The sequence below is a fragment of the Camelus dromedarius genome, chromosome 4 (genome assembly GCF_036321535.1).
Source record: "Camelus dromedarius isolate mCamDro1 chromosome 4, mCamDro1.pat, whole genome shotgun sequence".
NCBI classification, from domain to species: Eukaryota; Metazoa; Chordata; class Mammalia; order Artiodactyla; family Camelidae; genus Camelus; species Camelus dromedarius.
The window spans coordinates 41,634,949-41,655,052 of NC_087439.1; the positions used below are offsets into that span (position 1 = coordinate 41,634,949).

General features: G+C 34.5%; 1 protein-coding gene across 1 annotated transcript in view; it reads left to right on the forward strand.

Moving 5' to 3' along the window:
- The window catches only part of CSRNP3 (cysteine and serine rich nuclear protein 3), a 179,967-nt gene that overhangs the window by 23,672 nt on the left and 136,191 nt on the right, over positions 1 to 20,104 (forward strand). Inside the window, exon 3 of the mRNA XM_031451575.2 lies at positions 11,852 to 11,938. Coding sequence (XP_031307435.1) covers positions 11,926 to 11,938 — 13 coding nt within the window. The 5' untranslated portion in view covers positions 11,852 to 11,925. The remainder of the gene's footprint in view (positions 1 to 11,851; positions 11,939 to 20,104) is intronic.

Consider the following 20,104-nt stretch of genomic DNA (forward strand, 5'->3'; position numbering starts at 1 on the left):
AGTGAGACTTTTCTATATATGTTCTAATAGATTATTTCTAGTATTAGGAAAGGCATAGGCTTTTTTTTTCTTTAAATGAAAAAGCTTCCAGGGTTTCACCTTTAATTGACCATTGGATATCCTTTATACTAAGGAGGTACCCTTCTATTAAGAATTTTTAATTAATAATGAACATAAAGTAACATCCAATTCCTCACTGATATATATATATCAAGATAATCATATTTTTTCTTCAGATTCTTAATATGATGAACTGAAAAATATTTTTCCTAATATAAAACTATTATAGCCTTTGACTCTATTTTATCATTAAATAATTTCTTTAATCTCACATGAGGATCTAATTTAGTCTGGAAATTTGGTGCATTAAAAGATCCTTAAAAATGTTTAAAGTTATTTTAAAATCCACTTCAAAATATGTTTCATTGAGAGAGAACAAAACTGATGGCATCATTCTTCTGGATTTCAAATCATATTACAAAACTATGGTAATTAAAACAGTATTATAATGCATGAAAACAGACACATAGATCAATGGAACAGAATAAAGACCCCCAAAATAAACCCATGCATGTTTGGTCAACTAATATTTTATAAGAAAGCCAAAAACACTTGATGTAGAAAGGATAGTCTCTTCAACAAATGGTATTTGAAAAACTGTATATTCACATAAAAAATAGTTGAAACTGGACCCCATCTTAACACCATTCACAAAATTAACTTGAAATGGATTAAGGACTTAAATGTAAGGCCTAAAACCACAAAACTTCTTATGGAAAATATATGGGAAAACTCCTTGACATTGGTCTTGGCAAAGAGTTTTTGGGTACGACACCAGAAGTACAAGTAACAAAAGCAAAAATCATCAAACTAAAAAACTTCTGCACAGCAAATAAATAATCAACAAAATGAAAAAGCAGCCTATGGAATGGAGGAAGTATTTGCAAATAATATATAAAGGGTTAATATCCAAAATATATAAGGAACTCATGCAACTCAGTAATAAATAATCCATTAAAAAATGGGCAGAGCATCTGGGTAGAGTTCTTCCAAAGTAGACATACAAATGACCGACAAGTTCATGAAAAAGTGCTCAACATCACTAACCATCAGGGAAATGCAAATCAAAACAACAATGAGAAATCACCTCATGCTTGTTAGAATGGCTATTATCAAAAAGACAAGAGATAGAAAATGTTGGCAAGGATGTGGAGAAAAGGGAAGCCTTGTGCATCATTGGTGGGAATGTAAACTGGTACTGCCACTTTGGAGAAGATTACAGAGGTTCCTCAGAAATTTAAAACCAGCAACCCAGTGGAATCCAGCAATCCCATTTCTGGGAAATACCCAAAGGAAATAAAATCACTATCTCAAAGAAATATATGCACCTCCTATGTTCATTGCAACATTATTTACAATAGCCAACCTGTACCCATGGATGGATGAATGAATAAATTGTGGTATACATATGATGGAATATTATTCAGCCACAAAAAGAAGAAAATCCTGCCATTTGTGACAAAGTGGATGAAATTTGAGGACATTAATGCTAAATGAAATAAGTCAGGAAGAGAAAGACAAATACTGTGTGATCTCACATATATGTGAAATTAAAAAACATACAAACTCATAGAAACAGAATAGACTGATGGTTACCAGAGGTTGGAGAGTGGGAGAAATACGGAAACATTGGTCAAAGGCTACAAAAAAATAAATAAAATATAATATTTCAAAATACATTTCAAATTCATGTACACACACACACAAACAAACACAAATGACAAGAAAAAAATGGTGCAAAAAGCACTATACTGTTTCCACTTAATTGAGGAGTAGTAAAAAGATAAAGTGTAGATACTGCTTAATGTGAAAAAAGGAAAAGCTAGAAACAGTGTTAAATACAAATAAATAGATATAGTGGTTCATTGGGTCTCCTTTATTTTTCAGATGAGCTAAAGGATAAATCATCTACTTTATTAAAAAAAATTCTCTCTTCAGTGTTGAAGTAGGATAAAAGAGAATGAAACTGCTGTGTTTAGCATCCCACATCTTGTAACTCCAGATTAAATTTAAATACATTTTTGTTTCTTTGTGGCCAATTTTTGTTGTGATAGCCTCCATCTGGTGTTGATCTGCCTTCGTTTTGTAGTCTGATTACCAGGCATGAATCAAAGAAATCAACTGGTTTCTCTATCTTAAAAGACTGGGAGAAATTACCTTTTAAGATTTCTTTCCCTTTTTTTGCATTTAAATTCTCTATTTAAGATGAGAGAGAGAATTCATTCAGTATGATGGTCAACCAAGACCTGTCAACATAACCACCTTCACTAATTTCTCTTACTGGTAATAAGTAACTATATCCAGTTCTTTAATTGCATTTGTCCTTGCAGTTCTTTAAAATATTCAGACCAAATTTAACGGTCATGGTTATGTGAATCAAGACTTTTTATTGCAAGTGGAAATAACACACAATCCAGCTGGAACATAAAAAAAGATAACTTAGTTCATGTAACTGAGAAAGACATAGATGAAATCATATCAGGCAAAAAGTGGATCTGGGGCTCAGATGACAAACTCAGTGCTCCTCCACCCATGACTTGGCTCTGTTCTCACTTGGCCTCGTTTTCTCCCACTGCATATGGGATTGTGGGTTTCCCTTCAGATCTGTGGAAGGTATCTGCCACCAGCAATGTAGGAGGGTTCTCTTTTCTCCACACCCTCTCCATACATGTTTATTGTTTATGGACTTTTTAGTGATGGCCATTCTGAGTGGTGTGAGATGTTACCTCATTGTAGTTTTGATTTGCATTTCTCTGATAATTAGCAATATTGAGCATTTTTTCATGAACCTATTGGCCATTTGTACACGTAGACGTACACCTCTTCCTAGCGCTACATTCTTGAAGACAAGGAACAGTATCTTCCACCCTTGGCTCCAACATAGACGGTGAAATAACTCATGTCTCATTTCATGAGGAGTGTCTTAGTATGTCAACTGTATGCCCATTTGTATTCAGATCCAGTCTCTGCCCTTCCTCTGAAAATTGCTTTTCCTGACTGCCTTGCCTGTTGGCTTCCCTACAAAATGCAAAGTTGGCATTCATATGCCCACTTAACAGATGAAGAAACTGATGTTAAGTAATTTGCCCAAAGTCACAGAAGAAAGATGAAAACATCAGAAAGATGCCAACCTCTGTTTTTCAGTATTCCAGAGCCTAAACACTTTTTTATTGCATTATCATGCTACTAGTATTTTTCTCTTGAACTGCACTGAATCTTCATTTCTCTACTCATAGATTGAAAAATCTTCCCTTAGCGTTCATTTTTCACTTTATGGTAAAATCACTTTACTATTAAGTCATCTATTATGAAGTCTATCAACAGATAGACTTATGCAACAAAATTTCCTCATATAGTATCTAGAATAAATCCCTCTTTTTCTTTATCCACATGCTGTACTTGATACTAGCACAATGTGCTCCGTGGTGTAACGAGCAGACAGATTTGGGACCAGATTAATTGCATGAATATATAAACCCTATTTCTGACTGCCACTACATGCAATGTTTCTGAAATCTGGGGAAAATACATAAACACATTAGTTACTTACTAAGTGCTGGGCACTTTCTACAGAGAATATTGGTGAAACTTCTCAGATCTTACTGTGGCAGAGAAGATAAGGACATACTTTTATAAAACAGACTTAAGATTTGTTTCTCATTTTTTGAAGAGAATGAAAGTCGTCAGGGCAGCCCTAGCGACCCTTTAAGACTTTATTTGGCCATTCCTACCCTGCAGGATGATAACTGTGTGGTTTCCATGAGGGAGAATGCCTATGAAAACATTTTAGGTAGATACCGTAGGCTGCTTCATTAACTAAAAGTTGAGGGAACAAATGCTGTAAAGATCTTCCTCTTATTCCTGTCAGTGGATTTTGCTTTTTCTTTTTTTAGGTTTAATTTCTATTTTCTGCAGCTGAGCATGAAAGTACACTAACATAGTCTGTAATTTAGCTGTGTTCCTAGGACCATCTGTAAGAATTTATGCACTTCCTGGGAATCTGATCAATTCTAGCAGCGATTCTCTATTTTCTCTGTGAAATTAAGGAGCCCTGCAATCAATTTTATATTTAAAAGTTGCTTTCTGCTTGAAAAAAATGTGGGCCTAATGTCCAAAAACCACTCTGTGCTTCAAAATTGGTTTCCCTGAATAATTCTCTTTATGCAGACACACATGCATTTTTATGTGATGTCATAAATCTCATGTCATGGAATTTGTTTAATGCAAGGAAGATTTGTTCCTTATCTCCTATTTATTTATTCAGTCACTTATTTTTATCAGTATAGACTCGTACATATTCATTTTATTCTTTGGGTTATAATGTAATACTGTCATTATTTTTATTGCTTAAAGTATTCCAACTTTGACCATTGAGAATTCTTTTGGGTCAGTTCTTGTGTCCTTCTGACATGACTGTGCCTATTGTTTTTCTTTCCCTTCCTTATTTTTTGTCACTATACAATGCTTTTGGTTCATACTGCCCTAATCCTGGAATCACCCATTTCTCAAAGAGCTACGCTTTTTTCCCCCCCAGTTCATTGGCTCAGTGGAAAATAAACTTCATTTATTTTTGCATTTTCTTTATTTTACTTGAATTATAGTCAGTTACAATGTGTCAATTTTTCATATACAGCATAATATCTCAGTCATGCATTTATATATACATATATTTATTTTCATTATACATGTATTCTTTTTCATTAAAGATTATTACAAGATATTGAATATAGTTCCTTGTGCTATACAGAAGAATTTGTTTTATCTATTTTTATATATAGTGGCTAACATTTGCAAATTTTAAACTCCCAAATTTATCACTTCCCATCCCCTTTCCCCCAGTAATCATAAGATTGTTTACTGTGTCTGCAAGTCTGTTTCTGTTTTGTAGATGAGTTCATTAGTGTCCTCTTTTTCCTTTTTTCTTTTTTTAGATTCCACATATGAGTGATATCATGTGGTATTTTTCTTCCTCTTTCTGAATTACTTCTCTTAGAATGATGATCTCCAGGTCCATCCATGTTGCTGTAAATGGCTAAGTAGCATTCCATTGTATAAATATACCACAACTTCTTTATCCAGTCGTCAGTTGATGGGCATTTAGGTTGTTTCCATGTCTTGGCTATTGTAAATGTGCTGCTATGAACATTGGGGTGCATGTATCTTTTTGAATTATAGTTCCTTCTGGATATATGACCAGGAGTGGGATTGTTGGATCATATATTAAGTCTGTTTTTAGTTTTTTAGGGAATCTCCATACTGTTTTCCATAATGGTTGCTCCAAACTACATTCCCACCAGCAATGTAGGAGGATTCTCTTTTCTCCACACCCTCTCCATACATGTTTATCGTTTATGGACTTTTTAGTGATGGCCATTCTGAATGGTGTGAGATGATACCTCATTGTAGTTTTGATTTGCATTTCTCTGATAATTAGCAATATTGAGCATTTTTTCATGTACCTATTGGCCATTTGTATGTCTTCATTGGAGAATTGCTTGTTTAGGTCTTTTGCCAATTTTTGTATTGGGTTGTTTGGTTTTTTGTTATTAAGTTGTATGAGATGTTTATATATTCTGGAAATTAAACCTTTGTCAATTGCATCATTTGCAAATATTTTCTCCCATTCTGTAGGCTGTCATATTGTTTTGCTTATGATTGGTTTCCTTTGCTGTGCAAAAGAAGCTTAGAAGTTTAATTAGGTCCCAATTGTTTATTTTTACTTTTATTTCTATTGCCTGGGTAGACTGCCCCAGGAGAACATTGCTAAGATTTATGTCAGAGAATGTTTTGCCTATATTTTCTTCTAGGAGATTTATAGTGTCTTGTCTTATATTTGTCTTTAAGCCATTTTTAGTTTATTTTTGCATATGGTGTGAGAAAAGTGTTCTAACTTCATTGATTTACATGTGGCTGTCAAAGAGCTAGGCTCTTAACTTGAGTCATTGGGCAAACAGTGATGCCATTTAAATGGGAAAGACTGGAGTAAGAGAAGGAAGCCTGGAATATGTTATTTTCTTTCTTTCTTCTTTTCTCCCTTCCCTCCTCCTTCTTTCCTTCCTTTTATTTTATCATTATTATTTTTGGACATGTTAAGTTTGAAAAGCCTATTAGCCAATTATGCAAAGCTGTAGAGTAGAGTGGGCAGTGTGTATAAGACTCTAAATCTCAGAGAAGAGGCTCAGGCTACAGATCTAAATTTGAAATTCACAAATAAATGGTGGTATTTAAAAACATAGGACTGGGTCTGCTTTCCTAGGAAAGAGTCAGATAGAGAAGTCTCAGACTTCAAACCACAAATGGATTTAGAGGTTAGAGAAAATGGAAGAAATCAGGCAGGAGAAAAGCCTAAGCTGTGCATGGTATCTTACAAGCCAAGTAAAGAAATACTTCAGAACAGGAAGTGTGGCTATCTGAGTCAGACTGTCTTGAATTTTTAAGGAAGGGCTGAAAAGTTACCATTGGATTTGGTAATATTCAAGTTCACTAAGGACATTGATAAGTGCTATTTCAGTGGAGCTCTGAAAATGAAGCCTAATTTGGGGGAGTTCAATATAGAATTACTTTTGAGGAATGGAGAATATCTTATTTTGGGTAGTGGCTATAAAATGGAGTGAAGAAATATGGTGGTAGTGAGATTGGGAATTGCTGTAAGGGATTTTTTTAAAGTTGGGAGACACTACAATGTATTTGCCGGCAAGTGGGAATAATTGAGTAAAATGAAGGAGAAATGATGATGCAGGAGACAGAAGGAATCACTGAAGCAGCAAAGACTGAGAATTAGTGAGAGGACATAGATTCCAAAGCTTAAGAGAAGGAGTTGACCCTAGGTGGGAGAAAGAACAGTTTTTCCATTATAACAGGATTGAATGCTGACTATATGGGTGCAAATATCGAGAGTATACAGAATATAATGTTAAGAAGATGAAATTAAATCAGGATCCTTTCAATTTTCTTAGAAGCACTATCATAAAGTGAGAAGGAAAATATGGGAAGAAATGTTGGACAGTTGAAAAGAAGTAAAGGTGCCCCCTTTTTGTGGCATCATAGAACTGAAGGATGAATTAATAAGGGAAATGTGGTAAGACTGTCAGGCACTACTGGGGACCCATTTGAAGTTTGCAGTTATATAGAAATAATTATGCCAGTAATGTAATAACCTACATTTTTTCTAGCCATTATCTGTTCAGCTATTAAGGGCAGGTTCAAAGTGGGAAGAGAGCTGAATTTAACCAGGTGATTTTGTTTTGGTCACATTGACTTGGAAAAGAGAGAAAAAGTCATTCAAGGTGAGTGTTGTGCAAAGGAGAGACAACAATGGTGAATAATGACCCTAAATTCAGTCAGTGGGGAAGGGTGAACATGAGTGGGATGAGAGAAAATTGTGTAGAAGTCAAGAAGCTTTTTTGTTGGCAAAGTGTATGATCTATACAACTTGGAGACTTTTGTTGTAAAGGTTCATTAAGGCTTCCCTTTGCCATATTGATGCTGTTTGCTTTTGTGATGGTAGAACAAGAAACACCTTTTAAATCTCTTTTATGATAATTTGTCAAGTTTGCACCTCTTCTTGGGTCAGTTTTGCTAATTTACAATTTTTCTTGGAAATTAGCTACTTCTTTGGGTTTTTTAATTTTCACCTAAATTTCCACCTAGATTTTCTTATATTTCTTGCAAAATTCCCAATAGTTTTAATTATGTCTTTTCCCATGCCTTTAAATAGAGATTTATCTGAACCATTTTGAGAATTGTTTGCACACTTTAGAGCGCAGCTGATTGAGTGGAAGAATCCCATGGTGACGACTTGATATGTAAATAGCCTAACTAGGACTGATTTAATTTGTTTTGATAACTCTTGTCCACTCTACTGAAATAGAATGACTAAGTGGTACTATTATTTTAGAAACTTTTTGGTCATGTGATACTGTTTATTATAGTTCAACACATTTCAGGGAAAAAAAGGAAAATTCATTTTTTGTTTGTTAGAGTGAATTAAGGGCTGTATATATTTTGATAACTGCCCTTCAGCAGGTATGTGAAGTAAAAAAAAATTGGAATAGTATTGCTACTTAAGAAATAATTCTAAGTAGAATCAGTGTGACTGTCAGTGGTGTTTTATTCTCTTAAAAAAATAAGGGTAAACTTTCTATGGCAGATTTGTCTTCCCTGCTAGATTCCTTTGCCCTAGCCCTTTGCTTCTGTCAAGAAGCTGTCCTTCATAGTGAATGATGCTTTTGTGGGTTACAGGCATATTAATCATGCAATACTGTATTTTGAGATGCAATTGCAAATGCAATTAAACTATTGCACTGAACTTACAAGTCATATTATTACCTTAGAAACATGGAACAGCAATTTCACGTTTCTTCACTTGTGTTCATAGACTTTCCTTTTGACATCTGGGAACTGTGATATGAGCCAAGCTTCCAGACATGCAGAAGTTATCAGCTTGGGGGTCTCAAATTCTGTGATTCTTGGAGAAGCAAGTTTATCCTCAAAACCCCCACATTTGCAAGAAAGATTTTTTTTTAAAGATAGGAGCAAGTTAAGAGTTTTTTAAACAAGTTATATCTCATTATAGCTAATCATTGAATTGTCCATTAAAAATGGCACAAGCTGATCTTACAGCTCAGTCAAGGCTACCAGTGAAATGTGACCTTCAGTGACATCAGTGAAGTCTAGCACGGCTATTGATTAAAACATGCCAATGAGAGCTTTGTGCCTCACTGACCTGCTGAAGGAGCCCTTTGGAGAAAATGTTGACAAACATGGGAGAGTACTTTGACCCTCGCTTGCCACTCCGAATGGCTGCTAGGGTTTGTAGGGTGGTTTGCAGTAATGTGCATGGGCAACCAGGAAGCCATGGGGCCTGGAGCAAGAGAGGTAATTCCACCTTTCCCTCTAGCCCTGCAATTTTGCAAGAATTTCTAAAAGTGAAAACTAGTTCTCAGGGCATTTCTCAGTTGAACCCCAGATATCAGAAAAGACTAGATATAAGCTGCAAGTGCACATTTTAAAATGATAATATAGGTTTATGTCAATTTTGTTTTTTACTTTAGATGAGCACAGGGTATGTAAGAACAAAAGACGTTATGTTTATATTAGTATACATGTCCCAAGTCTTCTATAAATTTCACCCTCCTTAAATATTTTTCATAGTACCTGAGATAGTTATATTTATCCACAAATCAGTCCCAGGTGTCATTTGTCACTGCTAAGGCTACCCATGGGACTGCAATTCCACTCAAGTAGTGATGTAGCAGGCTATGCTGAGGGTAGCTTACTCAGGTCATGATTACCTCATAGACGTAAGATTCCAGGAAAATGGTAGTTCCCACCCATCTTGTGTAGACCACCACTGATGTGCCAGGGGGCTTGCAGAGGAAAACTAGCAGCCCCTAGATCTTCCTGAGGCACATTATCTAGGCATCATTTCTCTACACAGTTGCCTGGGTCTCAGAGTGAGTGCTATTGATCAACAGATCTTAGATCCACAACTCTCTCACATGTGCACACACACTTCCTTGCAGAGTCTCATACAGCCAGTGAGACCAAGTCACATCCACAGAGCCAAGGTGCTGAACCAGACTGGTGTCCAGCAATGCCCAGAACTGACATTGATCCTCACTCTTCAGTACTTGGAACTTTGCACTGAATGTGACTTGTTCTTCTAGGAATTATTCTTCCTTTGTGATGGACTCCCTCCCAAGGACTTAACAGACCTTAGCTAGGGCAAATCCTGTCCATCAAATATATTTTTATATCCTTGATCTTCAAACAGGTCAGAATTTGAGTCCTATTTTTTTCCCTTACTAAGGGTCCTTGGCCTTTGTCCAAATTACAGGTTAACTACAGGTATGTAAATTTTCATCACTACATTTCTCAATGCTTTTGCTTTTCTCAGTAGACTATCTTAAATGCCTAAAGAAAGTCTTTAATTTATTTGGTTGTAAAATGCAATTATGTTTTAAATTTCAGTGTTAACAGTTGGTAGTCAAAAGATAGTCTCTTCCTTTAGAGATAGCTACATGTCACAAATATATAGTAGTCAGTTTTCTTATTTGTAAAATAGAACGGAACTAGACAGCAGTTTCCCCACTTTATAAAAAGTGCTATAAAGCAGCAAAAACTTATTTTATTTTTAGGATAAAATCTTAAACGCTACCTCAATAGATAAAAATGACATTTAAATAATATGGGATTAATTTTCATTAACAAGAAAATTAGAGTTGAGATTATGAATGACATTTATAGACAGATTCAACTCAGCATCTAATTTATTTTTAGTATTTGGTTTTAATTGCAAAGAAGTTTTGAGTCTGTATTCACTGGATGCATTACAGGCAGATAGAGATCTGTTAGCATGTTTGTTGGTTTTTGCTTGCTTCACTTGCAGCCTCAGGATATGTATCATTAACAGAGAAGACAAAATATTTCTGAAATATTCCTTAAATTGAGAGTAATAGGTGATACAAGTTACTGCTTTAGCAGTCTTTAGTATGTCGTCATTTGAGTGCCCAATGTTCTCAACAGAATTTTAAGACATTTTAAATTATACTTAAAATTGAATTTTGAATCAAACTTTCCAAAATTTCTCAAGTTCTTCTGCTGAATCTGGGCTTCCCCGGAACCAAACTGGACCCAGTAACTTCTATTAGCTCTTTATTTCTAACCACAGTTTGATAACACTGCTACTGTTGTGAGTACTGCAGATATTCTAGTTTCTTCTAAGTCCATGTCCCCATGCACATTCATGCAGCTACCCATAAAGATTAAATGGAGAAAGAGGCTGGAGACACAGTTGTTCTAAGACAATTTTTTCTTAAAGATTTTTGATGTTTTAAGCTTATTTGAATGACAACATAAGTTGCTTGCTCAGTCTATTTCTTCATTCAAGTAACTCATTTGTAGTACTTCTACATTAGCTATTATTATTGGCTACAATCAGTGATAGTTCATTTCTGGCTATTGTGGAAACACAATAATGAACCACACTTCACAAGTTTCTCTACCTCCTTTTTAAGAAAAAATTTTATTTTTTTATATGGACATAAAGATTTATCTTAACTTTAGAATGGAAAGCTGATTAATTCTTTAGAAAAAGTGATTATATATATTTTAGTCTGGGAAAATAAAAGCATATAATTACTCCCAGGATTTTTATCTCTATAAATTATTGCACTAATCATTTTGAATTTTGGCACTGTAATTTTAAAAACAAGATTTTCCTTAAAGCATGTTTACTTTAGAGAATGTTTTGCTTAAATTAGTTTCTTAAAGCTTAGGTCATCTTAAAACCTGAATATATAAGTGTTTGTGTTAATTTTATAACCAGTTTCCTTTAAGCAAATCAAAAAACACAAAAATATTCATTGTGATTTTCAGCAACTATCTAGCTATGAGATTTTGGTTGATTTTCCTGGTTTTTTTGGGTGACTTGAAAATACGAATCTCCTGGAGACTAGAAAATTATTTAAATCTAGCATAATGCTGATTAATAAGATAAAATGTCTTTAACTTCTTGTCCATAGTAACAGTTGTTGATTGAATAACAGGTAAATAAATGAATGAAAGTGTATGAATAATTAGAAATTTACTACATTCTTCTAAGATAGATATTCTTTTTATATTAATTCATATACAGTACAATCATTCAGTTCTAAATTTAATGCCTTGTTTATATTCCAAGATTCCTATTGATTTTCCTCTGTGTCACATTATATTTACATCTTGTAGTCAGCTTTACAATTTGAAAATATAACCTTGTGTGACATATTGAAACATTTTCTTTTTTAAGGAAAAAATAAGGAGATATCAACAAACTGAAAAAATGTTTTCAGAGGCATAGTCTTCAGGAAGATACTGGAGTTCATGAGATCTCAAGGTTAGCATACTTTATTATTTTCATGCTTTTACACATCTGAGATATAACTGTGTCACTGTTCTGTGTTGGTATTGTTAGTGTTTAATTGGTTAATAAAGAAGATTGCTTTTATACAAAACACATATTTTTTACAATATCTTTCAAGATTTTTAGAAATTTGAGGGGGGAGGGTATAGCTCAGTGGTAGAGCGCATGCTTAGCATAAACGAAGTCCTGGGTTCAATCCCCAGTACCTCCTCATTTAAAAATAAATGAGTAAACCACAAAAAAAATGATTTTTACAAATTCATTTATTTATTTTGTTCAATTGGGTATGGTTACAAGAAAATATGGTTTCAGTAGAGAATCCATTGGTTATAACATTTTCTTCACTTTTTTAAGTTTAGTGCTGTTAGCATAAAATATATACATTAGGCAGTCTTATAAAATTTTATTTTTGATTTGTTAAGAAATGTACATCAGTTTAGCAAATCTTTAAATTTCTTTTGTATCTTTGGCTATAACATACATACATACATACATATATACACATAGTTTAGAGGGATAGCTGAGCAGCAATCCTGAAATTCTTTGATATCCATTCCCTGACTTTCTCTAGGTACAGTCAAAGAAATTGTATTTTTCCTGGAAAATGTGACCTCAGTAGAATGACAGTTGCTATGAATGAGCAAAAGGATATTTGAGAAACTTTTCTAAGTTGTTTAGGGTCATAAGTCTGGAAAAGAAAAGCAGAATAAGCCTATTATAATAAAGAGTTTAATACTACTCTTATTAAACTGTTTATTATAATATTGAACAAATGTAAAATACTCATTTGGAAGTCTGAGTTACAATGCGGGTTAACATGGTTCATTCTAATGGGATAGCTTGAGAAAGTGGATGATTTCAGACTACTTTATATTGTGGGACCCAATACCAAGTATTCATAGTTTCAAATGAAATTTATTAATGATCTGTTATTTATTTTTGTGTTTGTGTTTATTTATTTATTTATCTTTATTGAGGTAACATTGGTTTATAGTATTATACAAGTTGCATGTATACAACATTATATTTCTACTTCTGTATACACTATAGTGTGCTCACCATTAAAACTTTAGTTTCCATCTGTCACCATACAGTTGACCCTCCTTCACATCCCCCACCGCCACACTGCGTCCCAATCCCTTCCTCTCTGATAACCACTACTCTGTAATGATCTTTTATTTTGATTACCTTGGTCAGGCTTGTCTTCAGTGTCTACTTTTCCTCACTCATCATATCATATCAAGGATACAGTCATTCAAAATTTATTTATGACTTACCATACGCAAGACAATGGGCTGAGTGCTGCTTTGGTTGTTTCAAAATGAGTAAGATCTGGTTCCTGTTCTCAAGAATTGCCCAACCAATATGTTACTCAGAAATTACTTTTATTATTAATGCAAGCAACACATAATTAAAAAGACAGGCTAGGTTTAAAAGGGCATGTAATGAATTCTAAAGTGCAATGGGAATTATTTGGGGATTGTTTGTATTTTCACATTATGGCTTTTATTAGCCTACAATACTGAGAGTTTATACCAATGGGAGTGATGCTCCATTACAACCCACACCCAAATGACCTTTTATTAAAGTAGCACTTCAAGTACGACATAAGTAAGTAATATGAGATTCTAAGAAAGAAAAATCTCTTTTCTGCCACAACTGCAAATTTAATGTTGTAGAAATAGTTAGGCAAACACCTATGAAAAGAACAAAGGTGAGCATTGCCTACTTGGTATTTTTTTATTTCTGTACATGCAATTTCTTTATTAAGCTCACCAGAGAATTAAGTCATTTCCTCAATGACCTGGAAAGGCATGTAGGTTTGCAATGCTTGTAAGGTAGGTTTGAGTGCTATAAACCCCTAAGGAATCCATATGCAAATTGAAGCTGGATGAGTAAAGAGATTTGTAATGGAGTGGGAGTACAAACTCCACTTGAAATGGAATTGCACAGTGCTGTGCTTCTCAGATAAAGCTTTTAAAAAGGTGGTATCTTAAGACGTTAAAGCAAGTCAAGTAAATAAAAATAGTAAACATCTTTTTGAAAAGTCAGTGAAGACACCCCTTGCTTAATTGTTCCATGAGACAAGTGGTTAAATTAATTTATATAACAACCACTATCATTCAGCAAATATTAAGTGCATACTATGTGCATCGGGGCAATAGCAGTGAATAAAATACACCAATAGCCTTGCCTTAGTGGAAATTACATTTTAAAGGGTAGAAATATATAATCAATAAAAAGCGAAGTAATTTTTATGTTACATTGGATGGTGTTAGTAGTGCTATGAAGAAAAAGAAAACAGGTAAAGGAATACAGAATGTAAGGAGGGGTGGAATTTTTTAAAAGCCTAATGACCTAGTACTGTATAATTTATTCAAAAGAAGTAAGTATCACTTTTGCCCACATAGTGCCAACTAAAAACAGGTATAGTGAAATATAACATCTGATGGTAAATTTTCTATTCATCATTAGTTAAGGTAAATGTCATTAATGTATGTAAAATAACTAGTATGTATCTCAGTTTTACCAGAAAGGCGTTTTTAAATAATACATTTACTACATGTACATGAAATATTGTCAAAATGTTTTCAATAAAGAAATACACAATTGAACATGGATTAGTCCATTCACTTCCTAAAGAGTAAAGACTGTAGGTATTCATCGGTGTGTGGGATAAAAGTAGTCCATTTTCAGGAATTAAATAAATTTCATAAACCTAATAGTGAAAGCTCTCTATAACCACACATATAGATGATACATGGTGATAGAAGGGCTGTATATAATTTTCACCTTGTTGTTTTGTCGTCAGTCTTATTATCATTTTAGGAGAGTACTGAGTACTAGAATTGAAGACAAAGGGAATTATTTTAACAGTATCTCATTCACATAGTAGACTAATTTTTTAAAGGACATATGTCTTTCTTTGTACATTTATGAGAAGCAATATGGACATTTGGCTATATCGCTATTTGTGATTATCAACAAATGAGTCATCAGGTTTCTTTTGAAGGTAATTTGGTTAAATTTTTTTCTGTGAAATACTAGGTTCTGAGCACAAGATTCTGAAGTTGTTTACAGCCTAGATAATCCTGCCTGTTTTTTGCAATCTGCACTATAGATGAACCCATCACATAAATTGACATTATCTAAATGTCATTTAGTCTTGACTTACTGGATAAAACTGAAAATTTCAGCTAATGTGGTATGAGAAAAGTAGTTAAATCAATTTTTTCATTGTTAATAAGTTAATGTGAGAGGAATATTTAGCCATCCAAATAAAATTTAGATTAAAAGGTTTCAAAACCTATTAAACATTGCAAGCCTTTCAACCTTCCAAAAGATAAGTATTATAGATAGTGTATCATCTGAAGGAAATAAATTTCCGGTATTGAAGTAGCAAAAGAAGTACAAAGTTAAGGTCACAATTGTTTAGAGGGTATATCTTAATTAACCCCAAACAAAGAGTATATATTACATGTTGTATTGTAGACAGAAGAGATGGTCAGCTCTGTGAGACTGACCAAAATGAGGCAATCAGTACAACATTGTTGCCTGTTTTGGGAAAACTGAAAGAAAAAGAAAAACAGAGGCAGAGGGCTAGTGGAAGATTATGGGGGAAAACAAAGAGTTCTCTTGTAATGTCACTGTGTCAGAGATGGATTCCTTCCAAACCAACATTAACCTTTGTTTCATTCATCTGGAAACTTTGAAGGGAAGACTAGAAACTTTTGTTTCATCTCCCATATATTTATAAAATCTAAGCCCAGTAATATTTTGCAGATTTGTACCACAAATCCAGTACCCCAGGGACTCTTCCAAATAATGACTCTTCCATCCTCTCACAAACCACCATATACAAATATACATCTTTGAATCTCACATCACCTGGCATGCCCATGCTCTAGGTGACTCCTCCTTCTTCACTTGTCCCCAATGGTTCTCTAGATGATCATCTACTATTCTTGTTTTTCCATCCTCCTTATAAATAGTTGATCTAATACAGGTTTCTCAACCTCAGCACTACTGATACTTTGATAGGATAATTTTTTGTTGTGGGGGCTGTTCTGTGCATTGGGGGATGTTTAGCAGCATCCCTGGCACTAGTCATTGGTAATATTCCACCTGCCAAGTTTTGAAAACCAGAAGTGTCTCCAGACATTGCCCAATGTCCCTTTGGGATAAAATTATCCCAAGATGAGAAGCACTGATCCTCCAAAACCTCAGTAAATATCCACTGCTTGTCAACCACAAAACCTCCCAACCACCTCTTGTTCTCAGTTAAAATTCAACTAGGGCACTTTAAATTCCAGCTTCTCTTGTTATTGTGAAACTCACTTCTGACCATTTGTATGTTTTAAGCTTCTTTTTATTGGCTTACACCTGACCTTGGATCTAAAATGTCTAACAAAATAATGAGTGAATATAAAATAAATGAAAGAATTAGGGAAAAGGAAAAGGAAGGTAAAAACATAAGATTAAGTCAGGAGTTATGTTAGGTTTTAGGTTACAGATGAATAAACCCTTTACCCCTCACTTTTTTTTTCTTTGAATTCATGAATCTATCCATGTTCTTCAGGCCTGGCTTGAAATTTGGCTTGGACACCAGCAGTTCACCCTCCATATTTCTACAGCCTGTCCTTTTAATACCGTACATGCAAACCTGAATCTGTATAGGAAACCTCTTTTCTTATATGCAGGCATATGAGTGCCACAGGAGAAAATTATACCACTCTGCAGATGGATGGTTTTCTAATCTGAGTTAGCTTTCAGTAGCATTTACTAATCCTTTCACTCTGACCATGGTCAGCCACCATTTCAAAAGTTTGTCACCCCACTCAAGCCATACAGTCTCTCCCCTCACTATCCATGCACCTGCTATTTTGACAAGAAAATTGAGGTCATTGTGTGGAAACTACTTGTGCATCCTTGCAATTCCCTCCAGCATCAAAGAGCAACATCTATCAACATTCTTTCTTTCCTCCAGTCTTAAGGGATCAGGAGTCCTTCCTGCTGCCCAAGGCAAAGCCTGTGTTTGATTTTATTCCCTAACATTGAGGCCAAGGCTTTTGACATTAGTTATTCCCTTTATGTCCTTTATCTTCAACTTTTTCTTCTCTGCTGGCCACTTTTCTTCAAGCTGTACATGCTTTTCAAACTTCTATCCAAAAAGAGGAAACCAACAAACAAAAGCAAACTGACCTCTCTCTCCACTGGATTTCACCACCACCACCATCCAATTTCTCTGCTCCCCAATTCATTCAGACTCTCCAAAGCAGCCGTCTACATTCATTATCTCCAACTTCCAAGATCCAGTCATGCCTCAGCACAGTGTGATCTGATTTCTAACCCCATTTAACAGAGCATGCTCTCTCTAAAGGCTCCAATGACCTGCAGTCCTTATCTTGACTGGCTCTCTCAGGAGTATTTGATACTGTTAACTTCATTTTTCTTTTCTTCACTCCCTGGGCTGTGTGACACCCCTCCCTCTTGGTTCGCCTCATACCTTGTATACCTCTTCTGTCTCTTCTTTCACAGATTCAGGAATCAAAACTCAAATACTGATGGGTGGCAATAGGTAATACAAATGAGTGAAATTAGCTAATTGAAAACAATGAACACTGCAGAGGCCAAACAACATGCCCACAAAAGTTCTTGATAGTTTACTCTTGCTTAGATGATAGCACTCCCTAGAGACCCACACTCAGCTGACTGCTCAGCTCTCCTCTGCTTTCCCTGATCAGACAAAGCCACTTTTGTGACTTTCTTAATGACATAGATGGCAGTGACTCCAATCCTGTCCTTTGATTAAACTGCATAATTGCATATTATACACACATGTGTACAGGATATCAATGCCTAGTAGGGACAGACACAAAAACAAATCAAAGAAATGGACCACAAAGTCCAAAAATAGACATATGTAAATGTGATCATGTAATGCAACAAAGAAATAATCATACGTTAGTGGGGAGGCCTTCTAGTGAAAGGCTATTAACAACCCCAAGTACACACAATCAGTGTCTGATAAAGAAGATATTTTAAATTAGGAGAAAAAGGGAAGGACAATGGCTCACTATGTAGAAGGTACTAGAACAATTCTTTAACTACTTGGAGAAAAACAAGATGTGAGCTATACATCATACTATATTGAAGTAAATTGCAGATAAAGATTTATAATATATTTTAAAAGATTTAAAATTACTTTAAATATTTTTTTAAAATTTTAATTATTATTGAACATTTAGTAAATTCAGTAACTTAATAGGTATTTATGTGCCTTTGGTTTAGGTAAGACTTTAAGCAATGCAGGAAAGGAAAGAAAAATGAAAAATCATTTATTCCTTTTTATATTTGTGAAAAGTAAAACTCTCTCTTCTTAGTATACAGTTTGGTGAGATTTGACAATTGCATAGAATCATGTAACCTTCACTACAATCAAGATACAGAACAGTTCCAACACCCTCAAAATTCCCCTGAGATGCCCCTTTGTCAGTTTCCCCAACTCCAGTCCCTGGCAGCTGATCTGCTCTGGATCACTAAAGTTTTGCCTTGTTCAGAATTGCATATCAATGGAAACATATTTTGGAATATGGAAGAATTTTGCATCTGGCCTTTAATTATAATGTATTTGAGATAGGTTTAAGCTGTTGCACATTTCAATAGTTTGTTCCTTATTACTAGGTACTATTCCATCGTGTAGATGTATCAGTTTGTTAATCCATTCACCCATTAAAGGATATTTGCGTTGTATAGTTCTTGATATTTTGAATAAAGCTGCTATAAGGATCCAAGTAGAAATTTTTTGTGAGAAACTAAGTTTTCATTTATAATGGGTAAATGCCTGGGTGGGATATTGTGTCACATGTTAAGTACATGTTTATAACTTTCTAAGATACTGTAAAAATATATTCCAAAATGGCTTATACCATCTTGCATTTCCATCAACAATGTATGAGCATTCACATTACTCCACACCTTCACCAGTATTTGGTATTGTCAGTTTTTATTTTATTTTATTTTAGCTATTCTAATTATCCTTGTGGTTTTTAATTTACATGTCCTTAATAAATAATAATATTGAGCATTTTTACTTGTGCTTATTCACCATCTACAAATATACTTTTGTGAAATGTTTGTTCAAATATTTTGTGCAATTTAAAAAAAAAAAGACTTATTTAGAGCAGTTTTAGGATCACAGCAAAACAGAGAGGAAAGTACGAGATTTCCCAAATATCCCCCACCGTTTACACATGCATAGCTTCCCCCATTATCAACATCCGTCACCAGAGTGCTATCTTTGTTATAACTGATAAACCTACATTGACACATCATTATCACCCAAAGTCTGTAGTTTTCATTATGTTTCATTCTTGGTGTCGTACGTTCTGTGGGTCTGGATAAATGTATAATGACATGTATCCATCATTATAGTATTAAGCAAAGTATTTTCACTACCCTAAAAATCCTTTGTGCTACACCTGTTCATCTTTCCCACCACTGATCTTTTTACTATCTCCGTAGTTTTGCCTTTTCCAGAATGTCATATAGTTGGAATCGTAGTATATAGTCTTCTCAGATAGGCTTCTTTCACTTAGTAATATGCATTTACATTTCCTCCATATCATTCTGTGACTTGAAAAGCCACATTTCTTTTTAGCACTAAAAAATATTCCATTGTCTGGATGTACCACACTTTATTTAATCCATTCACCTACTGAAGGACATCTTAGTTGCTTCTAAGTTTTGGTAATTATGAATAAAGCTTGTAGAAACATTCAGGTGCATATTTTTGCATGGACATAAGTTCCCAACTCTTTGAGTAAATATCAGAAAGTGTAATTTTTAAGTCATATGGTAAGAGTATATTTGATTTTTTAAGAAATCACCAAGTTGTCTTCCAAAATGCCTGTACCATTCTGCATTCCCAGCCACAATGAAGAGTTCTTGTTGCTCCACATCCTATCCAGCATTTGGTGTTGTCAGTGTTTTAGATTTTGGCCATTCTAATAGGTGTATAGTGGTATCTCATTTTTTAAATTTGCATTCCTCTGATGACATATGATGTGGAACACCTTTTCATATGCTGTTTGCCATCTGTATATCTTTGGTGAGGTGTCTGTTCAGGTCTTTGGCCCA